Source organism: Periophthalmus magnuspinnatus, chromosome 22 (genome assembly GCF_009829125.3).
Source record: "Periophthalmus magnuspinnatus isolate fPerMag1 chromosome 22, fPerMag1.2.pri, whole genome shotgun sequence".
NCBI lineage: Eukaryota > Metazoa > Chordata > Actinopteri > Gobiiformes > Gobiidae > Periophthalmus > Periophthalmus magnuspinnatus.
Genome location: NC_047147.1, coordinates 4,072,028 through 4,088,040, shown reverse-complemented (window position 1 = coordinate 4,088,040; position 16,013 = coordinate 4,072,028). Strand labels below are relative to the sequence as shown.

Below are 16,013 nucleotides of genomic sequence, written 5' to 3'. Positions count from 1 at the left end.
TTTCTTTTTACTTTCCCATGATGCTGCGCAAAGAAGCAGTGTATTTCAGGTGTGCTTCAAATACATCCACAGATGTGTCTCTAATTAACTCAGATGCTGTCAATAAACGAAAACTTATTTAAATGCAATAGTAATCTTACAGTATGTAAATGTCTGACTATGGAGAAAGCAATAAAACATTTTCTAAATATCCTTTCAGTTGTAATAATGCAAAATAAATCTCAACTCTTACTTCTGTTTGTCTGTATAATTTAGACTTGTGCGCACACATATTTCTGCTTCACTTTCAGAGAGAAGCTGTAGTACCGGTTCTTATAATGAAACTACGTGAGTTGGATTGAATTCTTAGTAGCAACACTTCAGACAGGATGAAACAGAAAAATACAGAAAAAAATACACAAAATTATTTCTATTTGCTAAATGTCAGAATAATGAGAGAAGGATTTTTTAGACAATTGTTTTCCAAATCAGAAATTTACATACAGTAAGATTGCTATGCCTTTAATTATCATAAAAAGCCAGATTAGAGTTTTCAAATGCACAGAGGGACAAAGACCTCACATGTCCTGTGATCTGACAGAACTAAAATTGAACTGTTTGGCCATAATGAGCATTGTTATGTCTGGAGTGAAAAAGGGGAAGCTTGCAAGCCTGACAACACCACCCCAAGTGTGTAATAAGGGGGTGACAGCATCATGTTGTGGGGTTGTTTTGCTGCAGGAGGGACTGGTGCACTTCACAAAATCGATGGCATCATGAGGAAAGAACATTATGTGGAAATACTGAAGCAACATCTCAAGACATCAGCCAGGAAGTTAAAGCTTGGGCACAAATGTGTCTTCCAAATGGACAATGGCCTGAAGCATACTGCCAAACTGGTTACAAAGTGGCTTAAGGATAACAAAATCAATGTTTTAGAGTGGCCATCGCAAAGCTCTGATCTCAGTCCTATTGAAAATGTGCAGACCTGAAAAGACATGTGGTGAAAATTCCTGCTAATTATTGTGAGAAGCTTGTGGAAAGAAATCCAAAATATTTAACCCAAGTCAAAACGTTTAAAAGCAACTACTAATGAAATGTAGGTAAACTTCTGACTTTGAAGAAAGTCATGAAAAATCTTTCTCTTATTATTCTGGCATTTAGCAAATAGAAATAATTTTGGTAATCCTAGCTGACCAAAAACAAGAAAGGTTTAGTCTGATTTCATGTCAGGGCACGTGTCTTTTCATATAGTGTATGTAAACTTATGGTTTCAACGCACAGTTTGAATGTATACTGTTAAAGAGAGTTGTTGTTGTTTTTTTCTTCTTTTTTTTTAATGGAGGGTTAGAGAGGTCTAAAAAATAGACTTAAAATAATATTGGTCATAGTTTTAAAGGAAATGTATGCATGTATATATGTATGTATGTATGTATGTATGTATGTATGTATGTATGTATGTATGTATGTATGTATGTATGTATGTATGTAGTATTATTTATTTATTTATTTATTTATTTAAAAAGGGACCATGATGCATTGTGCCAGAGTTGGCCTAAGGATCATTTGCACCTGCAGTACCCTGACAGGGAAAAGAACAGCCCACAAACATCTGATAAACACAAAGTGACAATGGGTTGAAACACAAGTACACATGCCTTCAAAACATCCACATCCTTCCACACTCAGAGCCATAACCACTGGAGCGTAGAACCCAAAGAGAGTCATAGTTACAGTTATGGGTGCCCTTTAAGTGTTTTTTTTTTTTAAGTTCCGTCTTAGTGTAGCTGCCAGTGCCTAAAACCTGGAGTTAGTGAACAAACCAATTGGATTTCATCATTGAAACTGGCAACATGTTTACCTCTGGGGACACAGACTTTACTTACTTATTTTCCACCAGTGTATATAACCCAAAGCCTGTTAAATATGATCAATAGCTCCTATTACATGGCATCATAGGCCGACCTGTCTCGATGTCGGGACAGCAGACTCTCTTTGACAATTTGCTGAATGTCCCTCTCTGTTCAAAGTCCACTAGCTTAAAATATCCAGGCTGAAATTAATAAATGTGTCAGATTTCTAATGTGGCCTGTTCATCTTTGTTTCCCAAACTAAAATAATCCAAGTTCCCTGTTAATACTACTGACGGATTGTACTTTGCTCCAGTAGAGGTGACAGCTGTGCAGATACCTGCTCTGATGTCCTCTGTGCTGTGGACACCTGTGCAGATGAACATGTGGACAAAGTTGTTGGTTCCTTTCGATAAGGAAGGTTGTCCAGACTTCTTATATACGTTTATTTTTAAAATAGTTCTGTTGAAGCATGGCTGAAAAGTAATGTCTGACTTTCATTGGTTAAATTTCATAGAATTTTTATTTATTATTACTTTTGTCAGATTCAAGTTATTTTTGTGACCATTGTGAGTTTTTCCTTCATTAACTGCACCTTTCATTAACTTTCATTTTCATTAGAAAATGACAAAAGACCATTTTAGAAAACAAATACATTTCATTTAAATTTGAGAAAATACACAAAGAAACCATGTACAATCTATATAGTAGTAGATTTTTATTTTATTTTTTGTTTGTATCAAAATTACTATGTGTATCACTGATTAAGAAAATAAAATTGAAGGTTGAAGTAAGTACAGAGCAGTGGGTGTAAGCTAGTAGCGGTGAAAACGAGAGTTGATTGGCAAGATGGTGACAATAAATAATGAAAGTAACAGATTAAATACATGCACAAACCACTTCAAAAACAAATTTGAGAGGGGAAATGAGAAGGAGAAACAACTATAACATGATTAGAAGCTCTGATAAAACTATTTTGCAGAATAGGTCTACTTTAAAGAACACTTTATTGTCCCCATAGAGAAATTTGTCCTCTACCTCTAACCCATCCATCTACACCTCTTATGCAAGCTTCCAGGAGCAGTGGGCGCACAGTGCAGCACTTGGTGAGCCATTTCCAGATCTCCAGAGTTAGTTTTCGTCAGGGCCTTAGCTGTGCATGTGTGTGCTCTGTGTTGATAGTGGAAACCAGAATCAAACACATAACCTTCTTGTTGTGAGGCATGAGTGTGAGCCACTCAGCCAAACTGCCAATGTTATCCTAATGGGAATCCTCCCAATTTTTCCCATTCATGGGAAAAATATTAGTTTAATGGAATAATGTGAAATTTGACAGCATGACTCTTCATGTCATCCTGATCAAAAAAGTCAATCAGACCCATGTCATATTTTTCACTGGGTTGCCATGGCGATGCGCGAAAGCGCCCATGTTATCTTAATGGGAAAATTTCCAAATTTTCGTACATTTCATTTACTACAGAGTTAGCAGCTTTTACACAGAATAAGACCCCACGGAGACACAGGAGACTTTATATAACAAAATAATTACAGCTACACCAGTTTAAGTTATACCGTCTGAAATGTGAAGGGTAAGTAGATAGTAGATAAGTAGATAAAATATGGAATAAGTAAGCATTAAACAACAAAGAGCCTGTGTTATGAAGTGTAATCTTATCTTTATTTTAACACAGTCTTAGCTGGAACTACAACAGGTGAGCTGATTTAAACACATCCCTCTAAAATAGCATTACATCCATAAACGACAACAGTTTTTCAGCACCTTAACAAGACCATGAACACTCATATTGACCCGCATAGACTCCTGATAGTTTCCATTTTGTAGTTTTTTATGAGTTTTCAGACAATCTTAACAAACCTTTCTGGCTGTGTTTGCTAACCTTTGCATTGTGTCACCATGGTAACTGCTGAACATTGCTCCATAGATGTACATGCAGATGAAAGGTCAAATTTTATCCTACTTATTTTTTAAATTATCAATACTTCGTCATATTATCACGTAGTTTTTATACTAGTTTATTTGGTACAAATTTAAAAAAGCATGCTCTGCAGCTGCCCATAAGAGGTGCCGACAGTATGTGGCTCTTTCTTGTGATCTCTGAGTTTTCTTTGAAATGTAAAGTGCAATACAAATAAAATGTATTATTATTATTATCTACTGTAAAGGGGCAGGCAGGAATCGGCTCTCACTGGACTCCACAATTTTCCAATCCGAAACTCAGTGGACCTGTAGATTTAGATCAATACTGCTATTTAACTTGTCCAAAATGTAAACAAATTTTCCACAGGTGTCATAGATTATCATTCAAGCAGACACAGTATGTCTTCTTTAAATCAGTGTGTAGTTTTGGGAATGACATTTAGTATGATTTTCCCCATGTTCCTGTTGGCTTCCATGTGTAAGTGGGCGTCACAGACTTGGTCCAGGTTGAACTCGCAGTCGATCACTGGCCTTAGGAGCTCAGGATCAGAGAAGTGAGGCAACACCAAAGAGGAGAAGGCGTTGATCAGGGATGACTTGTACTGAGGAGAGAGAGAAAGGGGAGGGAGGGAGAGAGGGAGAGAGGGAGAGAGGCAAGCAAAGAGAGATGTACATGGAGGAACACAGGGAATGAACGATCTTGAGAAAAATCAATACAAAACCTTTTTTTTTATTATTATGACAATGTTCAGACAGCATTATGCCAATCTATCATCAATGTGCTAAATGTGCAAAAAAGTACAGAAATATTACTTTATACCCCTGTTTGGAAGTTAAAATTGAAAATATTTTTTTTAATTTGTACTCGTTGTAGCCATTTTTGAAAAGTAACTCTATACTTTTTACCCTATACTTACACACTCGATATACTATTTTGCATATCTCCAAAATAACAATTGCAATATCATCCATTGTTCCAACATATAGCCTCCACCTTTATCTATATGAATATTAAAAAAATATACACTAAAAGATTTTGACATGAAACTAATTGGAATACTGACTCTTGGCCCATCTAAGAAAGAGAGGTAACAGTATCCTAGTTGTGGCATCAGATAATAATATATAATCTGCCTTCTCTCACCTGCAGACTTCTGGAGCGGAGCAGGCTGCAGAGGAGCTGGCCTCGTTTGGACAGAAGTCTCTTCAGTAAATCTCCATTGACAGTGCTGCCCCCTAGTGTCCCATACAGCACCCACCGGCCGTCCACCGCCAGACAAGAGACATTCTGCTCCCAACATGAGCCTCCGATACAGTCCAGGATCACGTCTGCTCCTCTGCCTGAGGGGAAAAGGACTGTTAATGCAAATTAAACCTTAATCTGTGGAAATGTCACCTGCATGACTCCATGGAAATAGAAAGTTAAAACCATATTTTTGAACATTCTCCATGGAGACAAATATGTTTTATGCCATATTGTGGAAGATTACAGCTAAAGAAACAACATTTCCATGTAAACAAGAGTACCACAAGAGACAGGTTTGTGAAGCTATAAACCAGAGTATGGAAGCTTGTTTTTCAGTGTAATAAACACAACCAGTCCTTTAGTCCTTTTGTGGCCAATGGTAAGACACTTGCTCAAGTGACCATCAAATGTGGCATATACCAAGAAGATGCACTGTCCCCACTGCTGTTCTGCATAGGCTTCTCTATATGGATGACATCAAGCTGTACGCTAAGAATGAGCAAGACATCGACTCACTGATCCACACCACCAGGATCTGCAGCACAGACACTGGAATGTCATTCAGCCTTGAGAAGTGTAGCCGGGTGGTGACACACATATATGTATAAATATTTACCATCTTGTGAGATTCAAGGAAAAGCTATAACATCTCCATGGAGACTAGCAGGTGGTGAAAAGTTACATAGTGCATCTTTAAATAGTCTTTTATTCCTTGCACTGTACCTCCTGTAAACTGGTGCACTCCGGCCACATAGTCCTCCTCTCTGTAGTTGAATCCTTGGGCAGCTCCCAGTGACTTGGCCAGTGCTAGTTTTTCCTGCGTTCCTGCTGTCACTAAAGGCACCGCTTTAAACAGTCGCACGAGCTGGACCGCGGCCGACCCAACTCCACTGGCCCCCGCGTGTATCAGAACCACTTCTCCCTCCTGGACATGGGCTGCAGAGAGAAAGAGAGAATGAGAGAGAGAAGGAGGAGGAGGAGGAGAGAGAAGTGGAGGTGAAGGAGGAAGAGGAAGAGAAAGAGGAGGAGAAAGAGGGGAGGTGATAGAGGACACAAAGTGGATGAGGAGGGAGAAGGATGAGGGAGGAGAGGAGGAGGGGAGGCAAATGAAGAAGAGGAGGAGAGAGGAGAAGAGGAGGACAAGGAGGAGAAAAGTAATTATTCTCAAATATTTTATACCAATACATATCGGAATATTGGATTTTGTTGGACTTAAAAATAGCAAAGGCCAAAGGCCTAAATCTGAATAGAAAATGGACAATGGAGAAAACGTAGTTCATTTAGTACAATTAGACCACACTGGATTAGTGTTGTCATGATACTAAAATTTCAAACTTGCTTTTTCAATACTAAGGAATAGACTCGATACTTAATACCGATTCTGACACCACGATGATAATAAAAATATCTTTATTTAAACAGTAGAATGTGATTTTTAACATAACAGCATAGTACTTTCTTTTCTATTCCCATGTGTCTTATATCTGTGTAAACCATGTCCAGTAGGTTCATAGTGGTCCATGAGTGTATACTACTCCATGTGTTTTATACTTGTTTAGTATAGATTAGTATCTGATTATCAATACTTTTGATAACCCTGGACTGGACTAGACTTGAATTGGGACTAAAACTATAATTTGCTCAATCCAAATTAGGAGGTACTCAGAGTGACAAAACTGAGGGGATTTGGGGATCGTTGCACTAAGCACGTCTAAAGCAGGACTAAAACTATGCTGAACTAAACTCGGGCTAAACCAGGTCATGGAAGGACTAAACCAGGGGCTCATCTAAATGCATTATATATTTGTTAGGAATGTAGTCAGCTAAAGAAGACAAAGATGATTATTTGACTGAAAAGATAGTGTTGCAAAAGCAATATTGACTGATTAATCGACTAAACAACTAAAGGACTACGCCCTAATTATTAGATATTCATCCTCACCTACAAAGTGCAGTAGTTGGAAGGCAGTGAGCCAGGCCTCGGGGATGGCAGCTGCTTCAGAGATCGAGATGTTTGGAGGAGCAAACAGGAGAAGATCTTCAGGAACATTTACAAACTCTGCGTAGCCTCCTCCGCACAGCAGCGCCATGACCCGGTCTGAGGGCTTAAAGTATATATGACAGGTTAGACTACTCATTTCAATAAAACATAGTTAACATAATTATATTTAAGATTTTATTACAAATCTTGCCTAGTTTTGTTATTATGTATTAATTTTGATCATTTTTACGCCCTGGTTGGACATGGGTCGCAGACATGACAAACAAAGCTATCTAAAAATCACAGAGTTAACAAGGGTCAAAACTTATGACTTATGACAACACCTTTAGTTTCATAAATGAAGGTTTAAACTGTCAGAATAATGTCTTCTTTTCTTGCATTTTCTATGGAATTGTTCTTGTAGATGACACAGGACTGTCTACTGTCACTTAAATTATGTAAAACTATGATAAATATTTACCACAAGTACTACCAAACCAAGTAACAAGTAGAGAAAAACATGAAAACCTGTCATACATACTTTAAACATGGACTTAACCCCGGGTCCGGTCTTCTCCACGATCCCAGAGACCTCCAGACCCAATATCTCACTCTCCCCGGGGGGAGGGGGGTAAAGACCACGCCTCTGAAAAGAACAAACATTAGAATACAGAGAAACAAGTCAGAATCTCTTAGATCTTCATCTAACCTAAACATAAACGCTCAAACTTTGAGTTTTAGGGCAGGCACCATGTCTCATGTTAATTATTCATGGGTTTCAAGTCATTAAAATAGGGGCCAGTGTAGGTGAAGTGTCTTGTTAAGTACTCTCCCACCAACCAAGGGTGACAATTTGTACCTTTCTGCTGTTGCAAGATACTTCTGTCACCTAGTTTATATATGAATGTGGTGAGTGAGTGGTGTGGTTGGCGATTGGCAGCCTCTCTTCTGTCAGTCTGCCCCAGGACAGCTGTGGCCACAGAATCAATTTATCAGTGTGGAGTGAATGTGTGTAGTTAAAATAAAAAAAGAACACATTTCTTCTCTAATTAGTCATAAATAAATGCATCACAGAGTGTTTTATTATGTTTTAGTCCTGGTTCTAGTCCAGACTTAATTTCAGGTTAATTTTGATGTGGTGCATAAACGTGCACTAAGAATAAAATTTCGTTACATCATGACCTTGCAAAGTGCAAACATTGCCACAGGTTATGTGCAGAGGCAGTCAATTCCTACAAATAATAAAACTACAAAGCCTGAGAGCAGCACTGTCTCCTTTCATTTCAAATGTGATGAATGTGCAATTGTGAACACAACCTTTATCCTTTATCCTATTTCTACACTATAATATAATTCAAGTCAATGAGAAAATGCTCTTAATATTCAAAATGCAGTACAAACAGAAAAATCAATCAAGAAAATAAATGCATTCACTCATTGCAGTATCTCTCACCTGCAGGAGGTCGGCTCTGTTCAGGGCTGTGGCGTGGACTCGGACCAGGACTTCCCCGGGTCCAGGCTCAGGTCTAGGGATAGTCTGGATCTGAAGGGTCTCTGGTCCTCCTGGTTCATCCACACAAACTGCACGCATCATTTTCACTTCAGAAGAGCTGCACCTGATACAAGACTGAACAAATACATTTTAATCAATATAAAACATACAGTATGACTCAGGCTGCGGTCACATTAGTCCTGGTTTGGTCTGGAGTTAATCAAAGTTTGTCCCTGATGTGGACTTGGTTTGGTTTTAATCCAGTTGTAGTCAGTCTGGGTTTAGTCCAATTTTAGTCCAGGTTTAGTCCAGTTTTGTCCTGATTCTGGTGTAGTGTATGTTAAAATGAAATAAATGATAATTGATAACAGTTAAATTGACTCACTGTGCTGTAGGTTTTTCCAAGTAGAAATGTCCCAGTCTTCAAAAGGTGGTGCATCCGATTCAGCTGCTGTTTTTAACACAATAATCACTGTATAACATTAAATACACTGACTTATAAAAGTATCATAAAACATTACCAAAAAACAAGAAGTCAACAAGAGTAAATAACCTATCCATGGGCTTCAGAACAAGGAGAAATGTAAAAAACAACAAAATTTTTTTCAATGGAAAAAAGAAAACAAAGATTCTAAAAGTATTCTATTTAAATGTAAATTTAAATTGAATTATATATTAAAATAATAATAATAATAATAAATTAATTAACTAATGTATTCTATAGCCATCGTGTGGCCCTGGAGTCGTGCTAATTTAATAGAAAACAAATACCAACTCCTTACCATGTTGAACCTGTTGATAAAACATGTGTTGTAATGTCAGAGACACTCTTCATACAGAATGTCTAATACAGCTATGGCCCCTAGGCACCAGCAGGGGGCGTGGTTGTCAGACTAAAACCAAAACTACTTTTACGGAAGAGCGACTGAAAATGAGCTTTAAAAGTGACATTTCGACATGAATTACAGAAATGAAGATAGCATTGACAAATAGTGGAATATAACACAAGTCCATGTTGTAAAGGTTTGAAGTCCACTGTTACGCAACGCACAGACTTTAACTTAGACCAAACTTATCATTTACTCCCAAAATGACGACAAAACTGCAGTAGTTCTGGAGCAAAGTGCAGCAATTGACTAGAGAAAGTGTGTTGTCTGCACGTGTTTAGTTGCTTGCACTCACCAACTGGCGCAGTCCAGCGTCACTTTTGGGAATGCACGTTTTTGTCGAAGTGAGAGCTCCACCGCAGATATTTGTGCAGGAGGAAGTTCAAAGTGAACCAGGGCCTCGTCCTGTTCACCTACAGACTGTGAGCGGACACACGGGCAGTGCACATAACATTAGTCCAGGACACGTGGTTTTCATTTGGACATTTTTGGACGTTGTGTCCCATATTCTCTCACCGCCTCAGGCCCAAAGTAGCTGCTTAGGCTTCACCAGCTTTTCTCTCTCAAGTGGCCTAATTAAAAGCGTTGATAGTAAAAAATAAATAACATTTTAAAGGTCCTCCAGTCTGTCTCATACGACTATTAGATAAAACAAGTTCTATTTGTTTAATGCACATAAGAGCAAAACTCAAAAACACATGTGAAATCAGATCACAGATCAAGAATAAAATATAAAAGGCCTCCATCCATAGATTACTCACAGTTCCATTTTGGGGTTTCATTTTTTTCTATGTCGTTTCCACTCACAGCTCTGTGCTCGACTTGTACTTGTCATAATTAAAAGTCACTTTACAGTTTTGTGCATTATTCACTCCACACTCAGAGGTGGAGGCTACTGTTGTAGTCACAGCTGCCTCATGACCACCACACTCATGCACACACCACTTTCATATTAGACAATGTAGGTAAAGTGCCTTTCCTAAGGACACAACAACAGTTGTTTTTTTTGTTTGTTTTTTTACATTGGGGCCCCACTGTGACACCTGATATTCCCAGGCCCAACCAGGTTTATCTTCTGAGATCTGATGAGATTAGTGTTGGACAAGGAGGTTTGGCCACATCACACCACCACCAATAATATTTAATTATATTGTTAAAATACAGATTTTTGTTCTAATACAGTGAGTAGAAGGGTTAAACATAGAAATGATCTGGTTCAACATTTGTGAATTTACGTATTGTATATTTCACATCAAAGTACATGTAGTACATGTAGTACATGTAGTACATGTAGTACATGTAGTACATGTAGTAGTATTTGGCTCTTGCCCCCATCTGGGAGTATGATGTCATCACATTCTACAATATGAAATCCACCAATGTACAGAAACCATGTATTTTACAATTAGTTTGGAATTTCAGATAAAAATATTTTAATTACATGGGCAATTTTTCAACTAGTGTAATTTTCACTTTGCAGACAAATTCACTTTTTGTCCACAAGTTAAGCTTTTGTCAAACATGATTGTCTAAACTCGTGACTGCAGTGTTCTGACGATATGAAATCCTATACTTGGCCTGTCAGCACATAGTTACCAACCATCCATTCATTTACAATACAATGCCTGCTTATGTTACTGCTATGCTAGTCTATTAACTACATACCTGGACTTAAACGGGACCAAGGATTTTAAAATTTCAAACCTTTTATTGATCTTAAAATGGAAATTGAGATTAAAAGACCAATGAGCACTTTGGAAAGAGAATTGGAAGTGCTTAACCAAAAAGCAGAGCAAGATCGAAGGCAAAAATTACAACTTATCGACAAACAATTCCGGTTTTCCTACAAGACGTTGCAACAAAGGAAGGATTTTTGGAGAAGGGAGCAGAGAAGACTTGGCACGGTGAAAATTTGTGAACCTAAAGCGATTGTGGATATTGCTATGAAAGAAATTGACGAGTTTAGCAACTTTAGAGGGGTACACACTGCTTATGGGACAAGACAAAACCAAAAATGTGGATTTGATGAAAAGCAAAGTCGGTCGATATCTGCTCCAGTGAGACAAAGGAGCAACATCCAAAGTAGTGTTTCACTTCTACAGATGAAAAATATTGCATTAATTGATTCAATTTCAGAGAGAGAGAAGATTCTAAGGCAGCAGAGAGCCCGAGAGGAGATGGAGAGAGCAAGGAGAGCCCAGATGGAGGCACTAGAGAGACGAGTGCAAGAGTTTATTGACAGACTCAAGGAAAAAAGTAAAATGGAGTTGATAGAGGAACCTCCTTAGAAACAATTATATTAACCAACAAAATTAAGATACTTTCTGTTGTTACTAAAGACTGCATTTTTACTAGACCATTTACAATAAACAAATAACAAATATGCACAGTTCAGTTCTCAACCACTGTTTTAAAAGGACAAATGACAGCTGTGCAATTAATCCATTTTAAAGAGGATGTATTTTACTTCTATGGGGTATTAACTGCTAACACAACAACAACATATTTACATCACCATGTTACCTTTTAATATTTTGAAAATGCTATATTCATCAAAAACAACGTATTCATGTTTTACAAGTGTCACTTTTGTTCATGATGCTGAGTCTCCTCTCCCTTTGCTCCTCGTACCTATATAACTCTATGCAAAATACAGTTTTTGAAATGTCAAAACTTGTGATCCACAAATGTTGAAACTGATCATTATTTGTTTGGGATTGGCTCCAAAAACTTGTTATTATCATCTTATGTTTTGAAGTCCTTTCAACTGATAATGTCTTTGGGGTTGAATAATGGCAACACTTTCTGAAGCTACTGTGAAAATTTTATTTGACTTGCCCTTAACAGAGAAAACACTGAACTTTGTGCCAGTTTTTGTTTCATGAGGATATGACCAGTAATTATAGAGATATTAAATTTGAACTCTGACCTGTTCTCCAGCTCATTTTAAACTACAAGGATTCTACAATGCTGTTTTCTTGTTATATTTACATACCTCCATGTACAGAGTGATTTATATTTAAAAGAGTTTAAATATTGTGTCCATGTTTGTAAGTTATATAAGGTTTTAAATTATCTGTCCCGTTTTCCTCATGATTTGCAAAGCCTCATGAACTGGAGTGTTCTGGAGCAACGCTGTGTTCTTTTGCCACTGGGGGGAGCCAGACAGGTCCCTCTCTGAAAGACAAAGATATTGTGATGTCATTAAAAGTGAACAGAACTATGTGTGAATTTTTTTTATATTTAAATGTCGTTAGAACTTAATCTCTTATTTGACAGGGACATTGTGCATGCACAGGGAGTAACATGTTAACAGTGGTCTAAAGTTACCCATCATACTTAGCTGTCCATGCAGTACATTACATCAAGTAATTGCAATTAGGCCTGTCCAATTAATATAATTTTAATCAAAACTGTGGTTCAGTCATGTCTAATGATCAATGATCAGCTTTTATGGAGAGGTCTACAGCCAATCCTCTGTCAGTAAAAGCATGTGGAGTTTAAACTATGAAGGAATAAATGTTTTGCCTGGAATGCAAAATGCACACACAAAATAAAATCAAATAGCAAATTTGTTTGTCCTATCACCCAAAATGCCAAATGCCTAAAACAGTATATTGACATTAATGATGAATAACATGTTCTAGTTAGCAATTCCAAACTCACACAGTAAAAACTAATCTGAAACGTAAACGTTTGAATATTTTGGGTAAAAGAAGGACGACCAGTACATAACACTTGCAGAGTACCTTCACACTGTATGGTGACACGCGTAGGCAGGCCCCTGGTGTGGTCTGAATAGTCCAGTGAACAGAGCAGAGCCGTGTTAGTGTTTGGCTCCGTGAGCATCAGAACCAGAAGAGAGCACAGCGCATTAGTCTCCAACACTTCCACCGACAAATGTTGCTCCTGTAGGATATATACAAGGTCACAACATTTTCCACATTTTTTATTGAGACCAATGTTGAGACCAATTTTTCCCATTAATAAAGGAGACACATTTTTGCCCCCATAGTCTAAAAAGAAGCTGACCAAAAAGTGGTGATTTATGCTTCTAGTATTGTCAAAACCATAGTAAGTAAGTAAGTAAGTAAGTAAGCAAGTAAGTAAGTAAGTAAGTAGCAATATCTAATATAAGTGCTTTTTTGATCAGTGGTGGCAATAAGGTGCATTTATACTCCAAAACTTGTACTAAATAAAAAATGATTCATATATGGATCACTTGTGCCACCATAGTCTCAGTAAACCTGTGAGAAACACTGATACTGTAATGCATTGTCAAGCTTTAGTTCCAGCTTGTGGAAACAGTTTCGGGCACTAAAAATTGGACATATAAATACAAATAAGATATAATCACCAACTTTTTATTGATTATTAAAAAAAAAAAAAAAACAATAAAAATTGATTGCCCTACCTTAACAAGTTTCAGTTGTTGTTTGCGCATGGTGAAAGCATTGAGATGGAGGCTGAGAGTGTCCAAAAAGCGCCGGATGTTTTTCTGCATGTCTGTCTCTTCAGCCAAAGTCATCACAGGGATAAACGGAGGGATGTTGTGTCGTATTATTCTCAGGGGTTGGCTCACGCTTATTTCAATGTTATAAGTCTCCAAGATGTCTCCCTGGTATGCAGTGGCCAGAGAGAAACATAAGCATTTGTCCTGGTTAGTCTTGATTACATCATAACCTCCTAAAATGAAAAGGAAAAAATCATGAATTCCCAATAGGAGACAAGACAACAGAATGTCATTTTTTCACCTTAAAATAGTACGGTTTTGTAAAAGTCAAATTTTGTCCTATTTATGTTCTTTTTCTCAGTATATCGATACTTCAAATGAGTATGAGTTTTGGTTCTAATTGCAAAAACTCAACCAAATTTTATCACAATTTATGTAAACTTAATATCACTATCTTTATATTGCTTTGAAGAGGTAACCCAAGTATCTGCTTCTTCTGAAAGGGAGTAGAAGATGCAGAGGAGAGGGTCAGATGGAGCAGAGGATGCAGATACGTGGGTTAGACAATTTTTTGACATATACAGTATAACATTACCAATAAGGTGATGAGCCAACAGCAAATCCTTGAGTTGAGTGTGTTTTGCCATCACTCTCAAAAGCTTAGCGTTTTCAGAGTCATCGTTCATTTCCACTTGTTCATTATTGTCCATAGACGTTCTCAGCTTTTGGAGATTCTGAGTGCAATATCAAAAAGACATTTATCATGGGATTAATAAAAGATGATTTTTGGTTATTTAAGGGATGATAGGGTCAATGTAGAGACGTGGTCAGCTGAACAATGTTTTTGTGATCAAGATTTTGCCTCCCACCCAGAAGCCATTTTTGCTTTAATGGTACTGGTTTGAAACACTGGAAATTTAACCTAACCTGGGTTGACTAGGACCAACTTTAAAATCATCTCTACATTGAACCACTTCTGGATAAATAAAGGATTACAATGTCTATGGTGCGCAATACCAATATATGTGCTACAAATTTGAAAACCTACAATGTTATTCATTAGCCAAATATGATTTCAGTGTTGCATACTATTTTATGTACAGTAGGAGCGCATGTTATTCACAACTGCATGGTTATGTTTTAAAAAATCAAAGCAATGCATTTTCTTTGTAGTATTTGCCACCATAGATAAAATACACGACATGATAAAAAATGTCAAAAGTTTGTGCAATCACTATTTAGCATTATCTATCAAGATCTTAAGTTCTCCTCTCAACTCAAAAAAAAAAAAAAAATCCAGCGATATATCTGTGTTGTTGATCACATTACACTTATGTGTGCTACAAGTTAAATAAATCAGATTTTGATGAGAACAGACTATTTCATAGAAGCCTTTTGACTACTTTTTATATTAAATGATTTATATTATTTGTTTGTACTTCCCTTTGTTTATTAAAGTGCTTGTTACCTGGTGAACAAATATCTCAGCTCTCAGTCTGTCTCTCTGCTTCTTCAGCTCCTCCACTTTAGTCTTCAGCTCCTGCACTCGACTCTGTGGCTGTGCTCCAGTCTTTTGTTTTGATTGGGCCTCCAGGAAACTCAAACGACTCAAAACCCCTACAAATACAAAGAGCATCATCAACCATCACTATGTTATACTAGGTCAATCTGTTTATATAACATATAATAAAGGTAAGAACTGCTGAGGAAATATAAGCTGGTGGTGCTACTGTTCGAGTCACTAATGCGGTTAAATTTAAGTAATTGGGCTTGCTCTCAGTACTTCATGTTCATGTTTTTTTTAGATGGTTTAGCCCTAGTTTTCCCTTACTTTAATAAATGTATTGGCTAATACCAATTTAGAGTGTTCCGTTTCAGTCCTGACATAGACGTGATTGTGGTACTTGAAAAGCCAAATATACAGGTTTGATCATCACTTTAGCATAGCACTACAAGGTTATTACAATTAAAGCTGTGGATGTTAGCTGCATTAGCAAACATACATCTTCACAGTGATTAACAAATAATATGATCCCTACCGTTTGCTGATACCTTCTCCATTATCTGTATTGTTTATCTTGAAATCTGTCATGAAATAAAGTGCTAGAAGAGTATTTTATGAGTAAAGCTTGTTTTGCTTTTGATTTTGGCGGCTCTCCTTCTCTCATGCGACGGAACTTCCTGCT

At 37.3% G+C, this 16,013-nt stretch overlaps 2 protein-coding genes across 2 annotated transcripts; both read right to left on the bottom strand.

Annotated features, from left to right (window-relative positions):
• Window positions 1-4,019: 4,019 nt before the first annotated feature.
• Window positions 4,020-9,687, bottom strand: tp53i3 (tumor protein p53 inducible protein 3). The gene is made up of 8 exons (XM_033988269.2): window positions 9,670-9,687; window positions 8,873-8,938; window positions 8,449-8,622; window positions 7,537-7,641; window positions 6,957-7,119; window positions 5,738-5,950; window positions 4,913-5,109; window positions 4,020-4,370 (listed from the first exon to the last, which is right to left on the bottom strand). The coding sequence occupies exons 2-8, from the start codon at window positions 8,924-8,926 to the stop codon at window positions 4,182-4,184; spliced, it is 1,095 nt and encodes a 364-aa protein (XP_033844160.1). The 5' UTR covers window positions 8,927-8,938; window positions 9,670-9,687; the 3' UTR covers window positions 4,020-4,181.
• A 1,422-nt stretch (window positions 9,688-11,109) lies between these two features.
• On the bottom strand, window positions 11,110-16,010 carry cenpo (centromere protein O). The gene is made up of 6 exons (XM_033988645.2): window positions 15,867-16,010; window positions 15,296-15,444; window positions 14,423-14,561; window positions 13,789-14,060; window positions 13,124-13,283; window positions 11,110-12,551 (listed from the first exon to the last, which is right to left on the bottom strand). Exons 1-6 carry the CDS (start codon window positions 15,886-15,888, stop codon window positions 12,442-12,444), a joined length of 852 nt encoding a protein of 283 aa, XP_033844536.1. The 5' UTR covers window positions 15,889-16,010; the 3' UTR covers window positions 11,110-12,441.
• Window positions 16,011-16,013: the final 3 nt, after the last annotated feature.

What these genes read in the sequence shown, in the direction of transcription:
- tp53i3 (XM_033988269.2), bottom strand. Translation starts at nt 8,926, where the DNA reads ATGCACCACCTTTTGAAGACTGGGACATTTCTACTTGGAAAAACCTAC. An exon ending in ACAGAGCCGACCTCCTGCAG is followed by an intron (nt 7,642 to 8,448) that starts GTGAGAGATACT and finishes TGTTCTTTTCAG; the next exon opens with AGGCGTGGTCTTTACCCCCC. An exon ending in GGGTTAAGTCCATGTTTAAA is followed by an intron (nt 7,120 to 7,536) that starts GTATGTATGACA and finishes ATATACTTTAAG; the next exon opens with CCCTCAGACCGGGTCATGGC.
- cenpo (XM_033988645.2), bottom strand. Translation starts at nt 15,888, where the DNA reads ATGGAGAAGGTATCAGCAAACG. An exon ending in GGAGAAGGTATCAGCAAACG is followed by an intron (nt 15,445 to 15,866) that starts GTAGGGATCATA and finishes TTGTATTTGTAG; the next exon opens with GGGTTTTGAGTCGTTTGAGT. An exon ending in TGTCACCATACAGTGTGAAG is followed by an intron (nt 12,552 to 13,123) that starts GTACTCTGCAAG and finishes TTTGTCTTTCAG; the next exon opens with AGAGGGACCTGTCTGGCTCC.